The 24,381-nt window shown below is 40.2% G+C and overlaps 1 protein-coding gene across 1 annotated transcript in view; it reads left to right on the top strand.

Moving 5' to 3' along the window:
- Window positions 1–24,381, top strand: part of hydin (HYDIN axonemal central pair apparatus protein) — a 67,939-nt gene that overhangs the window by 30,984 nt on the left and 12,574 nt on the right. The window contains exons 49-80 of the mRNA XM_078796275.1: window positions 5–202; window positions 1,407–1,606; window positions 1,680–1,862; window positions 1,966–2,085; window positions 2,157–2,316; window positions 4,460–4,632; window positions 4,728–4,926; window positions 5,012–5,105; window positions 5,349–5,442; window positions 5,559–5,727; window positions 6,791–6,873; window positions 7,149–7,304; window positions 8,497–8,602; window positions 8,838–9,042; window positions 9,145–9,377; window positions 9,458–9,606; window positions 11,114–11,309; window positions 12,528–12,636; window positions 12,817–13,056; window positions 14,985–15,127; window positions 15,422–15,628; window positions 15,705–15,865; window positions 15,956–16,055; window positions 17,242–17,432; window positions 17,731–17,931; window positions 18,219–18,345; window positions 20,035–20,200; window positions 20,287–20,434; window positions 20,520–20,727; window positions 21,557–21,778; window positions 22,612–22,781; window positions 24,077–24,275. Of these exons, the coding sequence (XP_078652401.1) occupies window positions 5–202; window positions 1,407–1,606; window positions 1,680–1,862; window positions 1,966–2,085; window positions 2,157–2,316; window positions 4,460–4,632; window positions 4,728–4,926; window positions 5,012–5,105; window positions 5,349–5,442; window positions 5,559–5,727; window positions 6,791–6,873; window positions 7,149–7,304; window positions 8,497–8,602; window positions 8,838–9,042; window positions 9,145–9,377; window positions 9,458–9,606; window positions 11,114–11,309; window positions 12,528–12,636; window positions 12,817–13,056; window positions 14,985–15,127; window positions 15,422–15,628; window positions 15,705–15,865; window positions 15,956–16,055; window positions 17,242–17,432; window positions 17,731–17,931; window positions 18,219–18,345; window positions 20,035–20,200; window positions 20,287–20,434; window positions 20,520–20,727; window positions 21,557–21,778; window positions 22,612–22,781; window positions 24,077–24,275 (5,310 nt within the window). The remainder of the gene's footprint in view (window positions 1–4; window positions 203–1,406; window positions 1,607–1,679; window positions 1,863–1,965; window positions 2,086–2,156; window positions 2,317–4,459; window positions 4,633–4,727; window positions 4,927–5,011; window positions 5,106–5,348; window positions 5,443–5,558; window positions 5,728–6,790; window positions 6,874–7,148; window positions 7,305–8,496; window positions 8,603–8,837; window positions 9,043–9,144; window positions 9,378–9,457; window positions 9,607–11,113; window positions 11,310–12,527; window positions 12,637–12,816; window positions 13,057–14,984; window positions 15,128–15,421; window positions 15,629–15,704; window positions 15,866–15,955; window positions 16,056–17,241; window positions 17,433–17,730; window positions 17,932–18,218; window positions 18,346–20,034; window positions 20,201–20,286; window positions 20,435–20,519; window positions 20,728–21,556; window positions 21,779–22,611; window positions 22,782–24,076; window positions 24,276–24,381) is intronic.

The raw sequence follows: 24,381 nt of genomic DNA, 5'->3' as shown, positions 1-24,381 counted from the left end.
ATAGATCCTGGAGGAGTTGGGGTTGGGATCGAGCACACTTGCCATCCCTCCTCCTCTTACGCTGTCAGTGGTTCGTCTTCCCAAAAATAGGGAACGAGCGAATAGAAAACTAAACTGTGATTGCTTCACCTTTCTGAATTGTAACACAGATGAACAAGATGAGAGGAAAGAGGAAGATGATGATGATATACAAGCCTCCAAGGTAAACTGACACGTCACTTGTACATGGAAATGCAAAATACTTTGGAGTTGCCAATACTAAATACTGACCTGAGGGGGGTGACTACTTATGAATTCATTTACTTTAACTCAGCTGGAGCCTATCCTAGCTGTCTTTGAGCGAGAGGCAGGGTACACCCTGGACTGGTCACCAGCCAATCACAGGGCACATATAGACAAACAACCATTCACACTCACATTCATACCTATGGACAATTTGGAGTCGCTAATTAACCTAGCATGTTTTTGGAATGTGGGAGAAAACCCACACATGCACGGGGAGAACATGCAAACTCTACATAGAGATGGCCGAGGGTGGAATCGAACTTGGGTCTCCTAGCTGCGAGCCCTGTGTGATAACCACTTGTGCAGCCCTACTTATGAATTAGTTTACGTTAACTCATTCATTCATTCATTTTCTACCGCTTATCCTCACGAGGGTCACAGGGGATGCTGGAGCCTATCTCAACTGTCTTCAGGCGAGAGGCGGGGTACACCCTGGACTGGTGACCAGCCAATCACAGGGAACATATAGACAAACAACCATTCACACTCACATTCATACCTATGGACAATTTGGAGTCGCCAATTAACCTAGCATGTTTTTGGAATTTTGGAAATCGGAGTACCCGGAGAAAACCCACGCATGCACGGGGAGAACATGCAAACTCCACACAGAGATGGCGGAGGGTGGAATCGAACTTGGGTGTCCTAGCTGTGAGCCCTGTGTGCTAACCACTCGATTGCCGTGCAGCCCTACTTATGAATTAATTTACTTTAACTCATTCATTAATTAATTTTCTACCGCTTATCCTCACAAGGGTGACGGGGAATGCTGGAGCCTGTCCCAGCTGTCTTCGGGCGATAGGCGGGGTACACCCTGGACTGGTCGCCAGCCAATCACAGGGCACATATAGACAAACAACCATTCACACTCACATTCATACCTATGGACTATTTGGAGTCGCCAATTAACCTAGCATGTTCACTTTGATATTAATTGAGCTTTTTTTCAAATTCTTAAGTTAAATTCCATTGAAAGAGTTTGGATTTTTAAAAACAAATATAAATATCCATAAATGAACACTTTGGTAAAGCACTGTATGCTTTTATGTTTGATTGAAAAAAGGATTCTATTTTAAAATCTGAATGATCTGTGTAGTGATGCATGTTTCTGTGTCGTACAGTTCACTAAAGGTCGCAACAAAGCTGGTGCGAAACTGAGCGCTCTCAAGGATAAGAAGGGCAGAGACAGTCAGAAGAGCATGAAAAGACCCCTACCCCTGCCCAAATCCAAGGGCTTGGATCAGTCCTTCAGTTCTTCCACACCTGAAATCCCCGAACAAGACCAACACAGTGCAGGTGTAGAGCAGAAACGAAACCAGAGGCAAGAAAATCAATACTTCGGTTTTTGCTTTTTTAGCTTTTCTTTGAGTAACCTGTGTGGGGTTTTTTTTCAGCTTAACAAATTTTCGTTGGGTGGTACCCGCTAACGGGCAAGTGGTGTTGAAGATATGGTTTTATGCCAGCTCCCCTGGCAAATTTGAACAGATCTTCCATTTTGAACTGCTGGAGACTCAGAAAGTCTATGAACTCCTTTGCAGAGGAATTTGCACATATCCCTCCTTCTGCCAAGACCACAAGTCAGTCAGCAGTTTTATTGTAATGATAGAAAACTGAAATAAACTGAAAATCTACAGTTTCTAATTGTAGCTGATATTGTTTTACTATTTGCTTTTCTTACAGGGTTCTTTTTCCCTATTCTCGAGAGGTACCAAAACTCACACAGGGGCTTCAGAAGACTTATGTCGTCAATCCTGGATTCTATGAATTTGGACCATTACTCTGTAGCAAGACGAGAGACAGGTGAAAACGGAAATACAACTGATTTGTTCTGTCCTCTGCTGCATGTCATATAACTATTTCTGTCAGTACAGGTTCAAGGATAATCGGTATCCGGAGAACACAGAGAGACTGATGATCAAAAATAATTCAGGGCTAGAAACTGAGATTCAGTTCCATTTCCAGAACGATACTCAGGCCACAACGTATTTGCTGGATCCTCCGAGCATGACTCTGCAACCTGACGAGGAACAGGTAGCATGACTGTCTTTTGACCGGAGGATATATGCGTTTTTTTCCTTGTATCCGTATCGGCTGATACACGCGTGGGTTCGCCGATGTATTTTTCCACCGCATGATTTACAGTCAGGCACCCCGCAATACACGTAGTCACGGTACCCCGCCCCCTCTGTTGAATCACATCAAGAGCGCGTTTTCACAAGTAATAGAATTAGCTTGTTTTTAACACTTTACCAAGCCCATCACATTTCACTGGGTGATCGCTAGGCATAACATTTTAAGTCATGGTGTGACAACAAGAAAGCCCCAAAACATCACATACCAACGCAACAGACAAATAAAAGCATTTCGTACCATTCCCTTTTCTATGCCTTCAGAAGACCTCTCACAAAGAAGACAATCAATTTGTGTAGTAGTAGGAAACAGACTATTTGATGGTGAGATTGATAGTAATGGTAATGGTTTTATTTCATTTGAACATGCATCAGATTACAATTGAATGCATCACATAATCAGTTCACAGTTCCACATGTCCAAAAGGAGTAGGAAGAAGCAAAGCTTATTAAATCCTACCCCTCCATCTGGTACTTTTACAATCGGTTACATTTGTTCACTTCCTGCTTTACTAATATAGTTTAAGGTTTTATTTTATTTAATTGTATTTCTTTATTTTATTTTTTATTTTTAATATGTTTTTAAAATTTTTTAAATTTTTAAATTTTTTTAAATTTTAAATTTTTTTTAATTTATTTTTTTTTATTTTATTTTATTTTTGTCACGTACTGAAGTACGAAGTGATATGACCATCCTTGCATTAAGCATAGGATATTTTCAGTTATTTCAATTATGCTTGTCAGATCCTTTGCCGTAAGGATGCCAACAATTTCAACCACATGTGTAGGTGACGTCTACTCAAAATGTTCATTTTTGTTACGTACCATGGTTATGGTAATGGTAATGGTTTTATTTCATTTGAACATGCATCAGATCACAATTGAATGCATCACATAATCAGTTCACAGTTCCACATGTCCAAAAGGAGTAGGAAGAAGCAAAGCTTATTAAATCCTACCCCTCCATCTGGTACTTTTACAATCAGTAACTGTTACATTTGTTCACTTCCTGCTTTCCATAATACAGTTTAAGGTTGTTTTTTTTTTTTTGTTTTTTTTAAATAATGTACCTTGTACTGAAGTCATGCTGCGGAGGAGCAGTCATCACATCGATGCGAGATAAATTTAAATTACGACAGAAATGTTTTGCACATGGTTGAATATTTATTCCTTTTAAAGTTGATAATGGCGTTTAAATGTGTGTTTAAGAAAGCTGAATCCTACTTTGTTGAGTGTTTACATTTCGATAAATATTTCTTTAAACATGAGACCTGTAATATTTGTTATCACATACTACAGTATTAATTGGCCCTGTACCCTAGAAACCGCCCATGAATGATACGGGAAAAGGCCGAAATGATACTGTGTCAAAGCCCTGGGCAGTGATACTGATAAAATATAGAGTTTAACCATGTCCAGTATCAGCCCCCGTAGCTGTCCACTCAGAGCGCGCTGCTCTGGTATCATGCCCGTGAAACAACCAATCAGAGAACAGCGCACGAGTGCTTAGTCTCCAGTCACCAAAAAACCCAAACTTGATTAATGGAACTTTAATTGTCAGACATTGATAAGATAAGACTGTTGATAAAATATTATTGTTGAAATATTTTTGCAATTATTGTGTTTACACTGTTTAGATATAATACATGTAATAAACTGAACATTTTCTGGAAACAAAATGGTCTTTTGATTAAATAGTACGTGATAATAAGCTCATGATTAAATAGTATGTTATAATTATAACATAGTATGTTATAATAAGACCTTCGGTCTCGGGCTGATACTGGCACACGGGGGCATGATACTGGGCCTGATACCAGACAAACCATGTGATAACCTATAATTATCATTGTCTTTTTTTCATGTAAGTTGAGGGATCAAAAGCAGTATCGGCCACAAATATCAGCCCAAGCAAAATCGGCCATCGGCTAAGGGTGATGGAAAAAAAATCGGTATCGGCATCGGCCCCCCAAAAAAAAACATATCGGTCGATCCCTACTTTTGACCCACATTGTCACTGGATTAACATGATTCCATTTTTCCAGAATTTGACTGTGTGGGCTTACCCGACGAACGCGGGAGAAATCAAGGACAACATTGTTTGCTGTATCAGGGATAATCCAGAAGTGTTCATTATTCCACTGTCCTGCTTGGGAGTGCGACCAGAGCTTGAGCTAGAAAGCAAACGTCTGCACTTCAACAGAGTTTTACTTCACCGGTACCAGACTTTATAAATATAAACAGTATCTATAAATATAACAGCATTATTTATGTTAAATGTAACCGGGATCTCTTTTTAATGTAATCCCATAGGCAAGAGAGTCGAAGTTTGAAGATCCATAACAGGACCCCACTGCCAATATCTTGGAGATTGCAGGGCATGGAAGAACTTGGCGATGAGTTTCGTATATCTCAGGATAACAGTGTCGTTTTACCCAAATCCTCCCTTCTACTGACCATGCACTTCATGGCCAAGAAGCCTCTCAATATCAAAAAGCAATTACGCTTTGAGGTGAGCTACCATTTTGCATATGTAAAAGTATTTCTCAGGAAATGTTGCATTGATGTTCCTGATCTGTACTGTGTTTTTTCTTCAGGTTTTCGATGCGGAAAACATTTTGGGCATATTATACACTGAAAAAATACAAGTCTCCGCAGAAGCGTTTGATATAGCTATGGACATCACACCAGGTATGAATCTCAGTGCTTTGTAATTGGTTAGTACTGACACTAACCAATGACTGATTGTATCTTATTGACATATTAAGAATACATAGCATACACACAGTGGTTGTCACCTATGTTACCACCTCAGAATGAATGTGCAAGATGATTTTGTATGACTTCTTGGCAAAGATTCGCGACCCACTCAAAACGGCCCAGGTTTTGACCCACCAGTTGAGAGTCATTACATATAATATTATTCTATTCCAGATGGCTGTCTGGACTTTGGAACAATGAAAGTCTTTGAAGAAGTCGAGCGTACCATCAGACTGAAAAACCAAGGAAAATATGAATTTGCATTCAAGTACGTTTGGGAAAAATTGTTGAATTTTTATTGTATCGTTGTCAAAATAACTGTTCTTACCATTCTGACTTCCGCGTTGTTCCTGTTGGTGACTTCCTTTTTTTTTCTTTCAAAAGGATTGCAGTTGTGCCAAAAAACCCATGCCATCCACACCTAAGCTCTACCTTTACTGTGTCCCCTGCAAATGGTACCTTAATGCCTCGCAAAAAGTTCACAGTGATTCAGATCCTTTGCAAACCCAAGCGGGAAATCTCTGTCACAGACAAACCTGCCCTAACATGCAAGGTATGACTGTGGACAACACTATCCTGTATAGTTCTAGAAATTATCTATGATAGAAGGTCCAAGCTAATGAATCATAATCAAAATACTGTAAATTCTTGTGTATAAGCCGGACCCACTAAATTTTGAACCAAAAAATGATTTGTAGCACATTTGTGGCATCTTGTAGTACGCACAAGTTGGAAAGGACCAGGCAACTCTTTGACAGGAGCCAATCATGAGCTATGAAAAAAGTAATGACGAGCTTGTCGACCCATTAGAAATTGCAGTAGGTCATTACTCACGGTGTTGTGACTTACAAAAAAACACTAAACTCATTACACAGCAACTTAACACTTCAAAGGTACCTGCAGTACTGTATTAAAAAAACAACAATGTTAACGTTTACCCATAATGCATTTCATCGGAGCAAAGTATTTCATTGGAGAACAAGCGGCATACAAAATGAATGGCCTCTGTCCACTAGAAGGAGCCAGAGGAGCCCACAGCCCAGAGGGAGGCTGATGTCAATACAGTGCCTGACAGGCACCAATGAATGCTTTACTTGGATGCAGTACATTATAGAACTTTTTAAAACTTGTATTGGTACTTGTATATTCCCTTGGTACTGTTTGAGTGTTAAGCCGCTGCATGAGGAATTTACTGTTTTTTTGAAAGATGTCACAGTGAGCCAGACTGTTGTATTGAGTAATAATGACGTCCTGCAGTTTCCAGTGGGTTGACAAGCATATTGTGAGTTCACTGTACAGTATTCAAATGATTAGTAGTAGTTCTCAAGTAAAAGAGATGTCGCAAGATTAAAACTTAATTAATTAATTAATTAATTAATTAAACCATAAATTAGCCACACTACTGTAGAAGGTGAAGGGTTCAGATTTTTTTTTTAAAAAGAGTAGTGGCTTATACACTGGAATCGATGGTAATAATAAGTAATAATTGTCACAATAATAAAACTTATGTAGCATTTTTATATGAATATTAGTGATATATAGCTTCATATTTAGACATAAAACATAAGTAACTTGATTATAATGGTGCCAACTAATAATTTTACTGGATATTGCAGGTGATTGAACCCACCATTGGAGATGGAGGACACATTGTTGCCATTTTACCCATCAATATTTCAGTTAATGCTGTCTTCTCCAGGTTTGACTTATGATTTCATATGTATTATGATATGTATTAGTTGTCAAAGATTGTGAGCAGCTGAATTCCTCACTGCCCTATGATTAACTAACCCGGGGTCTACTAAGACCTGTCAGCTCGGACAGGCCGCAGCCTCTGCATGGCCCTGAACAGAATAAGCAGGAGAAAATGAATAAATGTGTCACTTGGTTAAATGTTTGTCTTCCTATGATGTTTTTTTCCCAATTCATCAAATATTGTAATATAATTATGCAATGTGTTTTTGTCTGATCCAGGTACACAATCTTACCAATGTGTGACATTAACTTTGGTGCTCTGGTTTTGGGCTCAAAAAAAAGCCAAACCTTCATGATTGAGAACAATGGCGTTTTTGAGACGCATTTTACCATCTCCTGTGCAGGTGTTGACCTTTGCCCACGAACAAGGCAGAGGTAGGGAACTACACTAGCACTACAGTACAATGTACAATATAAACAACAACCGCATCAGTCTTTCATCTCTTCTTTCCAACTGTAATTTAACATTAAGATGAAAATGAATGGGCTGCACGGCGTTCGAGTGGTTAACTAGGAGACCCAAGTTCAATTCCACCCTCGGCCATCTCTGTGTGGAGTTTGCATGTTCTCTCCGTGCATGCTTGGGTTTTCTCCGGGTACTCCGGTTTCCTCCCACATTCAAAAAAAACATGCTAGGTTAATTTGCGACTCCAAATTGTCCATAGCTATGAATGTGAGTGTGAATGGTTGTTTGTCTATATGTGCCCTGTGATTGGCTGGCGACCAGTCCAGGGTGTGCCCCGCCTCTCGCCCAAAGACAGCTGGGATAGGCTCCAGCACCTCCCACAACCCTCGTGAGGAAAAGCGGTAGAAATTGAATGAATGAATGAAAATGAATGGGCTGCACGGCGGTCGAGTGGTTAGCGCAGACCTCACAGCTAGGAGACCCGAGTTCAATTCCACCCTCGGCTATCTCTGTGTGGAGTTTGCATGTTCTCCCCGTGCATGCGTGGGTTTTCTCCCACATTCTAAAAACATGCTAGGTTAATTGGCGACTTAGGTATGAATGTGAGTGTGAATGGTTGTTTGTCTATATGTGCCCTGTGATTGGCTTGCGACCAGTCCAGGGTGTACCCCGCCTCTCGCCCAAAGACAGCTAGGATAGGCTCCAGCAGCCCCCACGACCCTTGTGAGGAAAAGCGGTAGAAATTGAATGAATGAATGAAAATGAATGGGCTGCACGGCGGTCGAGTGGTTAGCGCGCAGACCTCACAGCTAGGATACCCGAGTTCAATTCCACCCTCGGCTATCTCTGTGTGGAGTTTGCATGTTCTCCCCGTGCATGCGTGGGTTTTCTCCCACATTCTAAAAACATGCTAGGTTAATTGGCGACTTAGGTATGAATGTGAGTGTGAATGGTTGTTTGTCTATATGTGCCCTGTGATATATGTGCCCCGCCTCTCGCCCAAAGACAGCTGGGATAGGCTCCAGCACCCCCCACCAGGGGGATAAGCGGTAGAAAATGAATGAAAATGAATGAATGCAGAATTTAAATCCAATGTCCTCAAACGTCACTTTTCAAAAGTGATATGAGAATTGATTTTATGTTGCTTTTTGGTTGTTGCAGTGGTGTGGCTCCGTGTAAGAGGGGAGCTCGTGAGAGCATGTCGGAAAAATCTCACACAGCTGGGAGCAGAATGAGGAGCGAGCAGAAAGATGCAAGCATCTCACAGGTGATAGACTAAATCCACAACCCAACTTTTCATCCATACTTTTTTTGCTGTGTATTTTTCCAATATTAATTAACCTTCTTCATGTTTTATCACTTTATCAGACTAAATATTGGTCTCTCAATGTAATTATCCAGTCTAGCGGTCTGTCTGATCTTGTGCCAAAAACAAAAACTTGTTTGTGTATTTTAATTTCCAATTTGCACAATACACATAAGCATTTTTTCTGCATTCCCAGAATCGACTCAGCACGGGGGTGTTTGCAGTATTCCCTTGCGCAGGGATAATGCAACCAAGGAACCGGATGATGGTGACAGTTGATTGTACTGCTGAACAGCTAGGCAGCTGGAGCCAGAGTTTACTTATTGACATCAGTGGCCGGGACCCCTTAGACCACCCTGATGGCATACCATACAAACTGATAGCTGAAGTATGCAAGCCAGGTGAGACCTACGTGGAGTCTTGCCTATTTAAACTGGACACCGGTTAAACCCCGACCCTCTGTGTTTTTTGATTGTTATTGACAACTTTTCTTTGTTCCCCAGGCATTGTGTTAGACATGGCATCCATCTTTGAGGAGCATTATTTGTGTAAAAGCAGCAGTCAGATCTCCACCGAACAGTTTGTCAACGCTGAACGAATTTATATCTTGGAAGAGAACAAGTTTGTTTTCAACAAAATCCTTGTGGGGCAAACTGCTCAGGCTCGCTTCAAACTCACCAACAACAGCAAAGTACCTTACACACTCAATTTGGGCATCAGATATGTTGGCATTAAGGTAAAAATGATTTTTGACTATCTTGATTTCTTTTTAATCATCTTATCCTAATCGAAGATACAATTCTACTTTTCTTCCAGATGTCGAGCAACGCGGACATTTTTGAACTGTCATCTCCAACACTGTTTGTTCCCAGCCAATCACACGCGTTCGCTGTTGTGAACTTCACGCCACATACAATGCATCTCTACAATGCTGTGTTTGAAGCCACATTTGACAAAAACAGCAGGTATGATTCAATATAGTGTGCTGTTTTTTGGCATCCTTTTAACCCTTTAAGCGGCAAAGTCGCAAAATTGCCACTAGCAACATTGCTAACTTTAATAAGCTATTTCAGCAAATACAGTACCAATAGTAGTTAATGCAAATATTAAGGCAGGATGGGACGTAGTGAGTTGTCAAAATCCGGTCATATCCATGGGATCAAATCAACTTTATTTGTATAGCACTTTTCCTGCAAAGACATGCAACACAAAGTGCTTTGCAGAATTAAAAAAATTACCACAATTAAAAGAAAAAAGCACTGCTAATTGATAGATAAGACCCGAGAATACTCGACCTGGATGAATGATAATCTTCATTCATTCATTTATTTTCTACCTCACGAGAGTCACGGGGGTGCTGGAGCCTATCCCAACTGTCTTAGGGTGAGCGGCGGGGTACACCCTGGACTGGTGGCCAGCCAATCACAGTGCACATATAGACAAACAACCATTCACACTCACATTCATACCTATGGACAATTTGAAATCGCCAATTAACCTAGCATGTTTTTGGAATGTGGGAGGAAACCGGAAAAAACCCACGCATGCACGGGGAGAACATGCAAACTCCACACAGAGATGGCCGAGGGTGGAATTGAACCCTGGTCTCCTAGCTGTGAGGTCTGCACGCTAACTACTCGACCGCCATGCAGCCCCAATGATAATATTCACAGGCATAATAGATAGATAGTTAGTTTCTATATGTGTATTAATGGCGATATATAATAGCTGTTGAGTTAGCAGTGCTGTTCAAGATGCCACTGTAAGTGACAGGAGATGAAGTGACAAGTGGATGATGGAAGTAGATTTACTCCCAACATAAACTTGGGGTCATTCCGTTGATTTTTCCATTGCCTTTATCTATAATCATTTCAAGTAATATCAAACCTGAAAAAAAAACTCTGCCGTCTAAAGGGTTAACTGTTTGAAATGGATAGTTTAGATTTTTTTTTACATGAAGTTGTATGACATCCCCATCAGTAGTGCATCAACTATGACTTACCCCCCCAAGTTCGTCCGTGAGCCGAGTGCTGGTTGGATTTTGGTGTTGAGGAACACAGTTCTGGTTCATTGTTGGAGCCACTTAAGTAAAGAGTGTGTCTTCTCAAAACAATATGTGTTCAAAAGAGTTAAAACCGTAAAAAAAAAAAAAGTAATCTCTCTTACTAGCTGTTATTTTCTCTCTCCTTTACTACGCGCTGTTGCTTGTCCATTGTTGTTTGTGTTCCACAGCCGATGAAGACTCAGCAGTCTTCAACTGTGCATGTAAACACTTTGGATCACATACACTGGCATACAATACATAAAATCTGACCAGAATTTGTCTTACGGGACAATTAAGGGGGGGTAAGTCACAACTGATGCACTACACTCCCAATGGAGATTTCAAACGACTTCAAGTCAAAAAAAAATCTGAACTCCCTTTTTAAGTGACATATTAATATTGATTATTGAATTCTCTCTTTGGTAAAGAATGACAACAAACTTAAAGTCCAAGGTCCTGGAGTTTGACCTCATGGGTGAAGGCTGTCTGCCAGTCCTGTCTATTGTCCGTCCGACACTGTTAAACAGCGAATCAAATCCGGTGTTGCGCTTCAGGCGGACGTTGGTAGGACGTGCGGATACCCTTCCCTTGGTGCTGCTAAATGATGGCAACGTGCCAGCTCAGGTGAGGATAATTCAAAGTCTGTTGATTATGAGTACACACAAAAATATTGTATACTGATTTTATGCAGTAACACTTGACGTCCACAAAAGGAAAATCTGTTTAAGTCAGTTTGTATTGACTTTCTATGTTGAAGTAGAGAGAGGACGTAACTTGAGGCTGAGTTTGATACGCACACTTCTCAAGGTGGACTCTATAAACCGCAAATTGTGTGCGTAGGTCTGAATATTTTTGTTTGTATGCACATTTGCAGACTTTTAATCAGATTTCCATGCACATTTTTGGAGATGAGGCCCCAAAAACACAATGAAACCAGCCGGAATCCTAGAGTAAGGATGTGGTAGTAGTAATGTCGTGGTATTTGCTTAGGAAAAATCAACAGATATAGTTGGTCAACTCCAAATTTGTTCTAGTCCTTCTTACCTTCATGTGTGCCCAAACTACAGTTACTGGTTTCATATCAGTCTTGAGAAGCGGAAAGTTATTGGTATCGGTTTGAAAAAGAATCAATACTTCCAATCATTATTCATGAATTCATTCATTTTCTACTGCTTATCTTCACAAGTGTCACAGTGGGTGATGGAGCCTATCCCAGCCAATCACAGGGCACATATAGACAAACAAGTTGCCAATTAACCTAGCATGTTTTTTTGGAATGTGAGAGGAAATTGGAGTACCCGGAGAAAACCCACGCATGCACGGGGAGAACATGCAAACTCCACACAGAGATGGCCAAGGGTGGAATTGAACTCGGGTCTCCTCACTGTGAGGCCTGCGTGCTAACCACTCGTCCGCCGTGCAGCCTCCAATCATTCATTCGTTCATTCATTTTCTACCGCTTTTCCTCACGAGGGTCACGGGGGGTGCTGGAGCCTATCCCAGCTGTCTTCGGGCGAGAGGCGGGGTACACCCTGGACTGGTCGCCAGCCAATCACAGTGCACATATAGACAAACAACCATTCACACTCACATTCATACCTATGGACAATTTGGAGTCGCCAATTAACCTAGCATGTTTTTGGAATGTGGGAGTAAACCGGAGTCCCCGTAGAGAAAACCCACGCATGCACGGGGAGAACATGCAAACTCCACACAGAGATGGCCGAGGGTGGAATTGAACCCTGTGAGGTCTGCACGCTAGCCTCCAATCATTATTGATGTCATCATTAAGCCAAACTGAAAAGCCTCCATATACACTTTCCCAATTTGTTATATTTGAAGGTCCAGATTGAGATGACGGATAAACACAATGTGTTAACTGTGAGACCAGCTCCTGATAACAGTTGCGGTGCTATCCACTTCTCCCAATTGGAGGACACAACAGACTCAGGTGAAACCATTTTTCTTCTGCATTATAATTTGGTTCAAATTAGCAAATGTTGCTATAGACTTACTGTAGTTCTTATACAAGACTGTCTGAACTAATTATTGCTGCTACTCAGTATTTAATCTGTCCTTATTGACATTACACTGTTTGCATCAGTCTTGATTCAGATGTTCCCTCCAACAGAGCTCCAGTTAGTGCACAGAGCGAGCCTAAGACTGGGTGTTACTCAGCGGGTGGTATTGGAGGTCACCTTCTCCTCTGACGAACCATTGAGTATGGAGGAACAGATTTTACTGCGAGTGGAGGGCAACCAGTACAGCAACGCAATCGTACAAGTATCTGGAGAGACTTACCAGGATATCATCACTCTGGACAACATCAGCAGGCCGCTTCTGGAATGTGATAAGAACCATGATGTGGAAGGTAAGCCAAGGGGAAAGTTTGAGTTGAGAGACTTCTGGAAATATAAGTAATTGAAGAGTGGGTCCAAAATAATAATAATAATTATAATATTTCCAATCAAAATAATCAATTAAAGTTTTGGCAGTGCTATTGGCTTGGTGCTTGAGCTTAAATGAAGAACATTGAATGTGGACGTAACGTGTCGTCCATTTGAGACAGCTGGTTACAGCATCTACTTGGGAAAGGGAGCGGCTCATGTTAGGTTGCATGGGGGAGTTTGCCCACAATTAGACTACCAGGAATAGTATGACTGTATTGTTTAATTGTTTAATGTAGTAAGGATAATTCATAATACCGCCTACCGAGAACATACTAACTCCTTATTTCTAAAATCACAAATACTTCAACTTGCTGATATAGTTCATCTTCAAACAGCTAAAATAATGCATAAGGCTAAAAATAACCAATTAGCTAAAAATGTCATCCAATACTTCTCTACAAGAGAGGAGAAATATGATCTCAGGGAAGAACTACATTTGAAACACTTATATGCTAGGACTACGTTAAAAAGCCATAGCATTTCAGTATGTGGAATCAAACTATGGAATGGATTGAGTAAGACCCTCAAACAATGCACAACGATGAGCCAATTCAAGAAACAATACAAGCAGTTGATGTTTGCTAAATACAAGGATGAAGAGTCTTGAACCAGTCATGATGTGCTATATATATCACTATATTGACACTTACTATGGTACACATTATGTCATTGTATGGTCATATCACCTCGTACTTTGGTACGTGACAAAAATTAAAAAATAAAAAATAAAAAAATTGTGTTATATATATATTTTTTGTGACAAAATAACTAAAAAAATACAAAAACCTTAAACTACATTAGGAAAGCAGGAAGTGAACAAATGTAACAATAAAAAATTTAAAAATTTAAAAATTTAAAAATTTAAAAATTTAAAAATTTAAAAATTTAAAAATTTAAAAATTTAAAAATTTAAAAATTTAAAAATTTAAAATTTAAAATTTTAAAATTTTAAAATTTTAAAATTTAAACTATATTAGGAAAGCAGGAAGTGAACAAATGTAACAGTTACTGATTGTATAAGTACCAGATGGAGGGGTAGGATTTAATAAGCTTTGCTTCTTCCTACTCCTTTTGGACATGTGGAACTGTGAACTAATTATGTGATGCATTCAATTGTAATCTGATGCATGTTCAAATGAAATAAAACCATTACCATTACCGATGTCCAATTTAATCTTTTGGCAAAAAAGTGGTTTACCATGGAACCCAGAGAGAAAATGGAGAACAGAAAATTGACGGGTGTAAAAAAAAGTGATATTAAGTTTTCATATCGGTGATGGTTATTCAGCTAATTTTTTGAAAATAAAATGCTAACATTTGAGTACTGGTACTCGGAAGGAAGCACTAGGTGCACTAGTTGTCCTATAAATAAATAGTCCTACCAGAAACTCAACTAATGTGCAGTTCTAAATTTATATTTCCAATGCAAACATCCCGTCTGAACATGGAAGTGTTGTTGCAGCGATGGCAAAGGATTAAACACTGTTATTTCCTGTGAGATATTTCTTTTTTGAGGATTTATTGTTAGCTTACTGAAGTGTGAGAAAAGACATCTCTGTCATAGCTCAATGAACACTGGCACCCAAACTGTGTTTCTTCCGCCCTTCCTTATGCTCATCCAACCAATGCATTCCAAAATGTGAATTTTCCCTATTTGGGTGTTGAAAACATATTGAAGCATTATGAAGATCTCCAATGTGTTACAAATATTTATATTTTTTGTTTTTATTGTTTTGTGAGTACTGACCTTAATAACGCACACATGTTGAGTGACTGCCAAAATGTTTCATCACGACCAGTCATTTTTTATGTATTTGTGGCAAATACAAAATGTTTTATGTTTCCACAGATAATTACGAATTGCTCAACTTTGGGGACTGCGATGTAGATTGTCCTGTACAAAAGAGTTTCACCATGACCAACCACAGCAGCAGTGAAGTGGTGAGGTTTGAGTGGCCCTTTGATGATCCCAATGTCATCATTTCACCACAGGTAAGAGAAGTGTCAAAAGCTGTCAAATGATTTAATCACTTTTTAACTAATCATGATTAATCACCTTTAGCAACTACGTCTGAAATATACCCCTTTTAGCTGTATTTAATGAAGGGAATGCTATATATATATATATATATATATATATATATATATATATATATATGTATATGTATATATATGTATATATATGTGTACTATATGTGTATATATGTATATATATGTGTACTATATGTGTATATATATATATATATGTATACATATATATGTATACCGTGCCTATCGTGCCTACAGGTGGGACACCTCCATGCCGGATGCTCTAAAGAAGTGACTGCCATCTTCTGCTCCAAAGTACCAGTGACACTCGCAAAACAGCTAATGACATGCAAGCTTTGTCAGGTGACGTTCCAGCAGCCACTGGATCAAGTCCCTGACTGGGATAACCAAAAGAAGACATTGCAGGCTCCACGGACGCAGACACAACAAACGGCGAAGAATAAAGTATGTCGTATTGACATGTATGATCCAAAGCGAAGTACCGATGTACATACGTATGTACCTGTTTGTTTACTTTCAGATGATCAAATCATATGATGAACCCTGCTGCTCTGTAGTCAAAGGCTCAGAATGGGAATTGGGTTTGCTTATCAGTGCAGTTTGTGACTTTGTCAAGTTCAGCAGTAACACAGAAACCATCAAGTTTAAAGACACGTTGGCTTACAAAACCAGCACTGAAAAGTAAGTCAGGCTTTTTTTCTGATGTTTTATTGCAAATTCACACCAATCCACATTTTCTTCATATGACATAACTATTTATCATGCGTGCAGTGTGCAGATAAGTAATGTCGGCATTGTGAAACTGGAATTTTCCTGGCAAATCTCGATGGATCCCAGCAACAGTTCAGACGAGCAAAGCCAAGAAGGTAACATTCATTTATTATTTTCACTTGATGTTAACTTAACATGTAAGTTGCATCATCTTTGGGGCATTGGTGGGACATTCTTGCCCCTTCCTGGATCACCAATTTTCCCTTTAGCGCCCTTTCCAGCCTCACATTAAATTCATCATCTAATCATACTTTTATGGTTCAAATTGGAGCCATTGCTTGTTGGCCATATTTTTCTGTACTGGACTGTCCGTGTAGTTCGCAGTACAGAAAATGTGGGGTTGCAAAAGAACTACACACACAGCAACACAATGGGCGGATAAAAACAGACACTACACTACCAACGTATAATGCAGAATATTAATCCACTATGAATATTAATCATGTGCTTTCCAGCCTTTTTTTTTTTTTTACAAAAATTGTACAGCAAATCACTATGGGAAACAGGAAGTACATGATATAGATAATCTCTGTTAAGAAAAAACTTCAATAAAACCTACACACACAGTTATGAAGTGTATTGTTAAACTATTGTAGGGGGTCATATTGTACATCCCAGCTTGTGTATTACAAGCTGAACCACGGAGTGCACAATTTTGCACTTTTACGTTTAATATTTACTCCGCCAATCAAAAGCCTGTGTTTTTTGCTGTGACAGCATCTGACATAGCTATGTGGTATAAGCTTCACTTTTGCTTCTCTGCACACAAATGAGTATATTCGCGCAAACAAAAAGTGTAAAATGTCAACGCTTCTGGCAAATAAAATGTGTTTTCATTCATTCATTCATTTTCTACCGCTTTTCCTCACGAGGGTCGCGTGAGCCTATCCCAGCTGTCTTCGGGCAAGAGGCGGGGTACACCCTGGACTGGTCGCCAGCCAATCACAGAGCACATATAGACAAACAACCATTCACACTCGCATTCATACCTATGGACAATTTGGAGTCGGCAATTAACCTAGCATGTTTTTGGAATGTGGGAGAAAACCGGAGAAAACCCACGAATGCAAACATGCAAACATCACACAGAGATTGCCGTGGGTGGGATTGAACCCTGGTCTCTTAGCTGTGAGGTCTGCGCGCTAACCACTCGACCGCCGTGCCGCCTGAGATGTGTTTTCTGTGTAAAAAAAACACCTTATGAATATCCAAGGATCCACTGTATATATTAATGAGAACTTTGCCTTGGAGTTACAGATGAGACCTTCTCTCTTGAACCAAGTAACACATCCTCAACGGCCTTTACTGAAGAAAAGCCAGACAGCAGTCTGGCCAACGAGACGTCTGATTGCATGCAGAAGCCTCCTTTCAGTGTGGAGCCCAGTTTTGGATCCATTTTGCCTGGTGCTACTCAGAGCTTCTGCATTCACTTTTCACCGTCGGAGGCAGGCCTGTTCAAGGGCATATTGCTTTGCAGGTAATTTGGCATCTAATAAAAAAGTAAAAAGGGTATTTTATACTGTTATTAGGGACAGACGTGTATATCGGTTGAAATTTGTCGTGATTCCACCTAAAATGAGGGTTTAGTGTTGCTGCTTTATCGTGATTGCCATGTAGGAGGTACATGGCATCAAGTGTATAGTATTTGAAATGTGTTTATTTCAACAGTTGACTGCGTACCTGAAGGAAAAATAAATGTATGTCTTCACTAAAATGGTACTGTATAACATTTCAAATTGATAATTATTTGTGTTTATTCACATATTTATTTCCAGTATTCCCAATTTGGAAGAGGAAAGTGATCCACCATGTATCTCAATTTGCGGCAACAGCATCCTACCATATTATCACTTTGACCTTGAGGATTCAGACTACATAAGTGCTCACCGCCGCAACTCTGCATTCCGGAATTATTTAAACCCGAACATAAGAGTGATAGAATTCATCACCATTGGTCTCTCTACCCCGACAATACGGTAAGGTAAAAAGTACCACATCGAGTAGTTAACTTAAAAACATTGAATTTGGCTCATATGTTTGAATTATTAGGAAAAACAATCAGACTGCACTTTCGCAATAATAAACAAAAAACTGTGTACATATATTTATACTGTTTATTCTGTAAATTTGGGATTTCCAATTTTTTAATAGATGTGTCTGCACCTAGTTCACCAAAACAAATTCCTAGTATGCGTTTGATCATACCTGGCAATAAACCATTTCTGATTCTGATTCTGATGTGTGTTGCCTGTTTCTTTTGCAGATCTTTTACTGTTTTGAATCCAACCAGTGAACCCTACTCATATGAGTGGCGATGTGAGGACACTGGTACCAGTCTGTTTACTTGCATAACCCCATGTGGAACTGTTCTGCCTGGAGAGAAGTCAAAGGTAAGGACCAAAACGCAAGTCACTAAACTGCTATTTTTGGAGTATCTTACAAATTGTGAGTACACGCCTCACATTTCAGGAGTCAGCACACTACTCAATGGACAGCTTGTATAAATACACTGTACACTAACAATTACTCAGAGCTGGGAATTGTAACAAATATACTGTCATATTGACGGTAAAATACTGTGGTGGTAGTGTCATGGGGCTGCATGAGTGCTACCAGGCACTGGGCAGCTGTGGTTAATTGAGTGAGAAATTGCGTTGTACATCATAGAATGATCCCTTATTTGGAAATTGTGCTGCATGACAGTTTTCTAATGGGGTCATGACCTCAAACGAGCATGTAGCTGAAGGTCAAGATGATGTACGGCCAAGTATGTTTCCAGACCTGAACCCAGTTAAGCACCAAGAGCAAACTGGAAGAGCATGAGGTGTCTAACGTCCACCAGCTCCACCGTGGAGGAGTGCAAGTGGATTTCAGCAACAACCTGTGCAGCTCTGGTCAATTCCATGCCCATGTAGGTTAAGGCAGTACTAGATAACAATGGTGCTCACACAAAATTTTGGACAGGTTCCCTGTAAGGTGTACTCACTTTTGTTGCCAGCTGTTTATACAATGATTTTCCAATAACCCTAAATCTTTACTACTATATCGTACAAGCACACCTAAAGTATTTCCAGTGTTTTGACTAACGGTATTCACACTCTAGTTGAATCTGATTTGTTAGATTTAGTCCATAGACTGTACTGATCACTGCTAATAAACCGTTCTCATTTATGACTTTTACCACTTCAAAGAAAAAGTCCAAACCAGGCGAACGGTAGGTGTGCAACAACAGTACCATTATTTATTTAGTACCACAGAAAGCAAAACTAAGGCATTCTATGTAAAAAAAAGGCATCCTGAGCAGCAGCCGTGGGCACCCCCGTGCATTCAGAATGGTACAATCTTGATCATATGACATTTTTATATGATTCGCCAAGAGGGTGACGGTCAAATCAGACTCTTCGAAAATTGAATCGTCGCATAGACACCTCTAGGTACTACAACGTCTCTTGGTACTATGGTAATGGTAATGGTAATGGTAATGGTAATGGTAATGGTAATGGGTTTATTTCATTTGAACATGGTTGTTTGTCTGTGTACTCTGTGATTGGCTGGTGACCAGTCCAGGGTGTACCCCGCCTCTTGCACAAAGACAGCTGGGATAGGCTCCAGCACCCCCACGACCATTGTGACGATAAGCGGTAGAAAATGAATGAATGAATAAATGAATGAACATGCATCAGATTACAATTGAATGCATCACATAATCAGTTCACAGTTCCACATGTCCAAAAGGAGCAGGAAGAAGCAAAGCTTATTAAATCCTACCCCTCCATCTGGTACTTTTACAATCAGTGACTATTACATTTGTTCACTTCCTGCTTTCCTATATAGTAATTTTTTTTTTTGTCACATACCGAAGTAGGAGTTGATATGACCATCCAATGACATAATGGGTACCATAGTAACTGTCACTATAGTGATATGTATAGCACATCATAAGATACTACCTCATTAAATATCATGTTATTCCTTCTGTTTCCATTTTTTCCTGCCTTTGTCATAATGATTGGAGCTCAGTATCGCTTGCTTTCAGGAAGGATCTACATGGCATAACTTTTTGTATTTTTTGTAAATAGGTGTGCTTTAAATATGTGGCTGAGCAGGTGGATGACGTGGAGTCATACTGGAGCTTTGTGATCGAGACTCTGTCACTGTCTATTCCTTTCCTATGCGTGGGCATTATGAGGGAACCACTTCTCTACTTTGACAAGTCTCACATTGACTTTGGAGAACAACTTGTCGGTACGTCAGATACACAGTCTGCGTTGCAGTATATTATATAATAAAGTGTTTTGCGTATCACCACATTGTTTCTATGGTATCTGCAGGCGATACTGTGTCACAAAGTGTGGATCTAGTGAATGGCGAGGAGGAACCCTTTCACTTCACTGTTGTGCAGCCATCACTACTCTGTGATGACCAGCAGTCCAGACTCATTTTGCAGCCCTCGAGTGGCACAGTAGCAGCCAAAGACAGGTGAATTACTGTGAATTGAACTGATTTGATTTTAAAAATACGTACATTAAATAAATCAATTTTACAAGTGAGATATTTGGTGCAGGCTGCCATTGTCAGTGTCCTTCAGTCCTTGTCGAGAAGGCTGTGTGAGCTTCAGGTTAACCCTGAAGGTGAAGAGGAAGTCACAGCCACTTATTCTTCCGTGTAAGGCGGCTTGTGTTATAATGACTGCTTCTGTTCAAGTGGAAAATTCAGATGGTGGCCTCAGAGAGCTCAGTACTGACGTTTTAGAAACTTTAGACTTTGGAAAGGTAAGCATTTGTTTGCATTGACACACATAAAAGTAGGGATCGACCGATATGTTTTTTTTGGGGCCGATGCCGATTTTTTTCCATCACCCTCAGCGGATGGACGATTTGTGGCCGATACTCAATTTACATGAAAAAATGACCATGATAAATATTCCAGGTGGGTGGCACGGCGGTCTAGTGGTTAGCGCGCAGACCTAACAGCTAGGAGACCAGGGTTCAATTCCACCCTCGGCCATCTCTGTGTGGAGTTTGCATGTTCTCCCCGTGCATGCATGGGTTTTCTCCGGGTACTCCCGGGTTTCCTCCCACATTCCAAAAACATGCTAGGTTAATTAGCGACTCCAAATTGTCCATAGGTATGAATGTGAGTGTGAATGGTTGTTTGTCTATATGTGCCCTGTGATTGGCTGGCGACCAGTCCAGGGTGTACCCCGCCTCTGGCCCGAAGACAGCTGGGATAGGCTCCAGCACCCCCGCGACCCTCGTGTGGAAAAGCGGTAGAAAATGAATGAATGAATGAATGAATATTCCAGGTCTCATGTTTAAACAAATATTTATTGAAATGTAAAAACTGAACACAGTAGGATTCAGCTTTCTTAAACACAAAGCTGCCCCGGCGGATGCCTGACTGTAAATCATGCAGTGGAAAAATACATTGGCGAACCCATGCACCGATGGAAAAAAGGTAAAAAAAAAATAATGCAAATATCGGCCCGATATATCGGCCGGCCGATGTATCGGTCGATCCTTACATAAAAGATGTATATGAAATTGTAACCATACACTGAAAAGCACTTAAAAGACATTGACCTGTGTCTGGCCGCTATAGGTGGGCATTTCAGAGCAAGCTACCTTTAATATCCTGGTATCCAATACCGGGAAATACAATATGGATGTGAACTTTGAGCTGGAAGGACCGAGTGAGCTGCTTCAAACCCTCGTAACAAATCCCAAAAATGCTATGATTGCTGTTGGGGAGCAGCTGCAGTCTTCAGTCTTCTTTTCTCCGCAGAACACTTGCACCCTCAAAGATGTCAGACTGACTATCAAGGTAAAAAACAACCTGTCAGTCATTGGTTGGTTACTGTTTTATGGAACATTTCAGTTTACTTAATTACCAGATCGTTTTTCTATAGAGAACTTCATGTTAACCCCCGCGGACCCTGTGGTACTCCGGCACTGGCCTTTTAACAATACCAAAACCCAGAACGAAAACCCACGGTGAGGCAGCATTTAGCCACTATGGCCCCCCACCTGTGGAACAGCCTGCCGGAGAGCCTCAGGACTGCGGAGACTGTTGATATTTTTAAAAAAAAAGATTAAAGACGCACCTTTTTAATCAGGCTTTTAACTAATATTTTTAAACTTTTCTTATGTTTTTATCTTTTTAGTTCTATGTTATGCTTTTAGTCTTTAGCTTTTAACTCCAGTGTTTACTCAAATGGGGTCCTCCACACTAGGGGGCTGTGTCGGGTCTGCTGAGGGGGTCCCTTCGACCCGGCCCTTTTAATGTCGGAGTCGGGGGGCCCAGGTGCTGGTCCCCCTGCGGCTCCTCCCAGTGTGGACGGCCCCAAAAGTGGCGTTTCCTTGATCCTCAGTGCCATGTCATATCTTTCTACTGTGTGTGATTGTGTGTGTGGGTATGTGTGGGTGTGTGTGTGTGTGTGTGTCTAGTATGGAGGGTTGGAGGGAGGGGCTTTCTTTTCTTTCTTTGTTTGACCTTTTAATTGTGGTAATTGTTTTTAATTCTGTAAAGCACTCTGTGTTGCATGTCTTTGCAGGAAAAGTGCTCTACAAATAAAGTTTATTTGATTTGTTGCTTAAATGTTGTTCAATTTGTGTGAATGTTTACGCCTCTCCTTTGTCTTGTCTTCTTCAATTCAGGTGAATAATGGTGCATCGTTTACTATGGCTTTAGAGGGTCGTGGTGTGACCCCCGACCTGGAATTCTCTTTCAAAAAGTACAACTTTGGCACACATTTTCTGTTTTGTCCTGGCATGACTCCAGCCACCCACAGTCTAGTGATAAAGAATAAAGGCAGCAGGGACATCAGGTGAGTTGTATTCGCATGCTTTATTATGAAGTATACTGTATTTTCTGGACTTCATAGGTTGGCTGTTCCTGCGACTTATACTCCAGAGCGACTTATAAATGAAAAAAACTGTTTATGTTATATATTTTCTGTTCATGTTTATTTTTCATGTAGCTGAATAACCATTGTGTTAGCATATCTTACACCTATGTTAGAACTTGCCTTGGTCAAGTAGTTTGTAAAATAAATTACCCGCGAAAAATGCGACTTATACCCCATCGCGACTTATGTATGTTTTTTTCTACCTAATACCTAATACTCCCTATACTACGAAGCGACTTTGTTTTTTTTTAATTTGGGCAAAGAGGCTGAAGCATTCATTCATTCATTCATTTTCTACCGCTTTTTTCCTCACGAGGGTCGAGAGGCGGGGTACACCCTGGACTGGTCGCGAGCCAATCACAGGGCACATATAGACAAACAACCATTCACACTCACATTCATACCTATGTACAATTTGGAGTCGGAAGAAACCGGAGTACCCGGAGAACATGCAAACTCCACACAGAGATGGCCAAGGGTGGAATTGAACCCTGTGAGGTCTGCGCGCTAACCACTCGAGCGCCGTGAAGCAAAAGCTTATAAATGCCTACCCCTTTTTGCAAGATATAATCATGTTCATGCCTGTTATTATCATTGTAAATTGTTATTATCATTATCATTATTGTTATAATCTTTATCATTATTACCATCATTATAATCATCATTATGTCTATATGTTCCCTGTGATTGGCTGGCGACCAGTCCAGGGTGTACCCCGCCTCTCGCCCAAAGACAGCTGGAATAGGCTCCAGCACCCGCTGCGACCCTTGTGAGGAAAAAGCGGTAGAAAATGAATGAATAATCATTATTATTATTACCATTTTCATCATTATAGTTAACAATTTTTGGATATATTTTTTTTTATTATTTAATTTTACAGACGTCAATGCTTCTTGTAGAGTGCTGTATCATTCCATCTGTTGTTTTCTGAAATTTGCAGTATTTGTGCTTTTATTGTCAATTTATTAGCCCACTTTTTTGTAACATTTACATATCATTTTCTGGATTGCATGTGTCTAATCTTGTGCATTAAAAAAAACAAGAACTTGAGACTGTGTCTGGACAGGTGACCAACCCAAACAGTGGTTCTTCTTGTTAAGCCCTACCTGAACTTAGTGACTTATAGTCCAGAAAATACGGTATTGTAATATTTTTTCTTCCTTGGAGCTTTACAAAATAACCCCGATTTTAAAACATCCCGTTCATTTCCTCAGTGTCAAGTGCCAGTTCAAAAAATGTGCTTTCCTGGATATCGACTTTAAAGCAGATGTGTTATCTCCTGATGCTGTGGTGAATATTCCTATCACCTTTTATCCTCGAGAGCCACGGCGTTACCACGAAAAACTCATCTTCGTACTGAACAGCTGCATTAAAGAACAAGTGGACATTTTAGGACAAGGCATTGAAATGAAGGTACAAACTGTGCTGCAGTCAAGCCATCTCAGCTATTCCGAACATGAACCTTTCTATAATTTATTTATGAAACTTTATGATTTATTGAGCTTCATCGGTTAATACA

Source organism: Doryrhamphus excisus, linkage group LG1 (genome assembly GCF_037039965.1).
Source record: "Doryrhamphus excisus strain RoL-2023G ecotype Guam linkage group LG1, RoL_Dexc_Guam_v1.1, whole genome shotgun sequence".
Classification (NCBI taxonomy): domain Eukaryota; kingdom Metazoa; phylum Chordata; class Actinopteri; order Syngnathiformes; family Syngnathidae; genus Doryrhamphus; species Doryrhamphus excisus.
The sequence above is the reverse complement of the archived record's forward strand: the minus strand, read 5'-3'. Positions and strand labels throughout refer to the sequence as shown.